This window comes from Hibiscus syriacus, unplaced genomic scaffold (assembly GCF_006381635.1).
Source record: "Hibiscus syriacus cultivar Baekdansim isolate YM2019G1 unplaced genomic scaffold, ASM638163v2 tig00110159_pilon, whole genome shotgun sequence".
In the NCBI taxonomy this organism is placed as follows: domain Eukaryota; kingdom Viridiplantae; phylum Streptophyta; class Magnoliopsida; order Malvales; family Malvaceae; genus Hibiscus; species Hibiscus syriacus.
Window position 1 is genome coordinate 1,768,754 of NW_024062607.1, and position 3,349 is coordinate 1,772,102.

A 3,349-nucleotide genomic window follows, 5' to 3' on the forward strand; every position below is an offset into this window, starting at 1 on the left:
TTATTATTTTTTAATTACAAAAAAAAATTCTACAATTTTAGGTTCCGGTCAAAAAAGAACCCCGGCAAGTGCTCCTGTTACCCATGATCAAACACTGGCCTGCTACCCACGCTCTCATGTCTAACTTACCATGCAAATATATTGACATATTCATATCCACCCATAATAAATTGAAAACTTTACTTGAACATCAGATCAGATGCAATTAATTATTAATAACAATTGAAGTTAAATAATATGCACAGTTTTAACTGTATTTATGGATAATATCGAAGTCTCCTGGACTAGGTGGAAGAATATAAGCTTTATTACCTAACTTGAAGATATCAAATTTTATGAATTTAACCTAAATTTAAATCTTATATTGTTTTATATAATATTTCTGAATTATTTAATTTTTTTCATTAATCTAAATTAATAATTATATCAATCGAATTAAGACTTAATCGATAATTATATTTTTTATATATTTTTGAATAGTCTAGAATTCATAACTTAAGTTGTACAAAAAAAAAACATAACTTAAAAGAGAATATAAGAGAACAAAGATTATCATGTGGTCAACCAACTAAATTTGCTTGCCCTGATCGATAATTATACTTAAATATAGTACTAGATGCAATAAATTATATAATAATAAGAGCATCGGGTAAATAATTTAGTTTGCGACGGCCAAACCCACACCATGTATCTTAACTAAACAATTCATTGAATAGTAGTTGTCATCAGAATGGCAGCATGAATAAAAAGGTAAAAAATAAAATAAAATTGCACATCCGTATGAACAAATGGAGACAAATGAAGTCATCTCCGTTGGCATTAGCAGGCAACACTAACAAAACATTAACGTTAGCCAGCTAATCACTGTCCTTTTGCTGCAACTTATGTCTAATAATCGATTCAAAACAAGCCTTCATCTTGCCTGCCTCCGGTAAATGTCTCATGTAAATCTGTTTCTACCTTGTTGTACGTATGTTACAATAGCTTCAACTTGGCGAATTTGAGCAAGGCAAATTGCAGGCCGATGAGAATCTGATATCATTTGGATTTTTAGATTTGGGACCCAACTGGCTGGTCCCGAGGTTCCTAATGTTTGTCGGTTAGCAGCTTGGCATTGTCAAAAGAGATGCCACAGCTGCCATATTGCGGCCAAAGTGGTGAGTGTACCAGCAATGAGAGCTGATGATGATGCAGGCCCTGAACCAGCTGAGATGTCGACCGCCATGGGATTGGACGACTTGATGCTGCAAACATAAGAAACCAACATCAGTAACTAATTTGAACATGTTCTTTATGATGATATTTGCAATGCATTTAGTACCTGGTAGAAGGGGCAGGGCAGAACGTGATAACATAATCAGCACCGGCACAAGTGAAGGTGCTCGTTCCGTCATCGTAGGCGTAGCTATAAGCTGTAGGACACGCGGTCTTGAAATATTTTGAGTAAGAGCTCGGCTTACACGTATTCGGAGTCGAATAAGCTCCACTGCAGCAATATTGGGGTTGGTTGAAAGCATTGCATGCACTATTACATGCCACACCTTCACTCCCATCGACCACCTTGAGCTCCAAAGGACAGTCTCCATTCAAATCCACAGCACATTCAGCTGAGCTACAGTTACCTCCCTTGCCACCATGTGGGACAACCATCATCGGTAGATTGTATCCGTCGACAAGGCTAACATCGTAGAAATCCAATCCCCCGGCACCATTCAGTGTGAACTCTGCAAGGGTTGCAGGAGGAATGGCACCAGCTCCGGAGCATTCTAGTGTAGACGAGCCACAGTCTCCAGTGAGGCAAGAGAATTTTCCGGATGAGTTTTTGGTGCATAGTGTTCGACCCCATAGCCGACCTGACCAAGACGTCGGAACATCGATGGATGTTGATTGCCCCGGTTGAAGAATGAAACCTGTAGGTGAAAGTGGTGGGATACCAGCACTTGACAACACCCCAGGCCAAACTGTATAGCTGCATTTGTTTACAACCGTGAACATCGATGAACGAGCACCTATAAAAAGAACACGAACACGATTTAAAACCAACAACAAGAAGACGTCCACCAACTAGAGATTAATTGGAAAAGACTGATACCTGAGAACAAATGAAAGAAGAACACAGCCAATACAAGGGGAATCTGAATAGTAGCCATTGAATAAGTAGGACAGAAGAAAGAAGACCGAAAAAGAATTAGAATAAGATTGAGCAGGGGGTGTACTAAGAATGCTTATGTATATATAGAAGGTAATTTGAACATAAAAGCTTGAATAAATGTGGGTACCATGTGATGTGTTATTAGAAGAGATATGGGCAGTGGGGTCAGGAAAATAAGCATGTATGCTGAGGGCACATGCTGAACCTGCAAATTAAGTTGTCCATTAATTTGGAAAACCAAAACAAATTGTCGCTATAAGCCGACTTCAAAGACAGAACACACACAAATACTAAAATAAAATAAGTTGAAAACATCAATGGTTAAATAGGCTTTTGAAAGTATCTATGAGGCTCATTGGGAATCTGTCTGTCCCTTTCAGGTTTCAGAAAGGACGGCTCCAAATTCATCATATATAAATGGACTTGAGAGAAGAGAAAACAAAGGACAAATCAACTCCATCAGGCTTGCAATTTGAGGCTATGATTTTGATAGGTACATGAACAAATCAAGGAGTTTGTAAAATATCATAAATCAAGTCCATCATATATTTGCAGGCAACATAATTTCATCTATGACTTCCATCTGATATGCAAGTTGTTAGCAGGGGATGATATTGTGCAACTTGTTGGGTATAAATTTGGGTTTGATGAAGTTTGTAAAATATCATTAACAGCTCCAATATGTTCAGAGTAATACAGTATTTGGCTGCTACATATAGGCAAGGGGCTTTCTCTGTAGAGGAGGAAAATATATAAAGAATTAGGCAAGTGGGTGAGCTTTGTTCAGCTCACTTGACCTTGAATTGGGTTTACTCGATACAATATAAAATACCTTTACTAATACATACAAGCAAGCAACTTGACGGTAATGGGAAGTGGGATAAGTTAATTAATTTTATCCAATTCTCGACCAATAGACATAAACAAACTGAATTGGATTTTTTTTATCTTTTTGAGATTGGCGTCCCTGGGTGTATGAGGAATTTCAAACCAAAAATATAAACAGTTGACTGCTTATGAGGAAACAAAGGTCAATGATAACTATTTTCCTAGTTAAATGAACTTCTTTCTGGCCTTACCCCAGCCGTTCGATTCAAGGGAAATAGTGAGGACATGTCAAAGAAGCATAAACTCGATACATGACCGATGACTCAAGGTCGATACTGTATGTACACTCCATTAGAACGGATTCGAACA

General features: G+C 37.7%; 1 protein-coding gene across 1 annotated transcript; it reads right to left on the reverse strand.

Moving 5' to 3' along the window:
• Window positions 1-743: 743 nt before the first annotated feature.
• Window positions 744-2,212, reverse strand: LOC120216190 (pathogenesis-related thaumatin-like protein 3.5). Its single transcript, XM_039213683.1, has 3 exons — window positions 2,093-2,212; window positions 1,322-2,009; window positions 744-1,244 (listed from the first exon to the last, which is right to left on the reverse strand). The coding sequence occupies exons 1-3, from the start codon at window positions 2,148-2,150 to the stop codon at window positions 1,118-1,120; spliced, it is 873 nt and encodes a 290-aa protein (XP_039069614.1). The 5' UTR covers window positions 2,151-2,212; the 3' UTR covers window positions 744-1,117.
• Between the last annotated feature and the right edge of the window lie 1,137 nt (window positions 2,213-3,349).

Coding starts and splice junctions, on each gene's coding strand:
- LOC120216190 (XM_039213683.1), bottom strand. CDS start 2,150: ATGGCTACTATTCAGATTCCCCTTGTATTGGCTGTGTTCTTCTTTCAT. Junction 2,010..2,092: donor CTTCTTTCATTTGTTCTCAG/GTATCAGTCTTT, acceptor TTCTTTTTATAG/GTGCTCGTTCATCGATGTTC. Junction 1,245..1,321: donor TGCCCTGCCCCTTCTACCAG/GTACTAAATGCA, acceptor TTATGTTTGCAG/CATCAAGTCGTCCAATCCCA.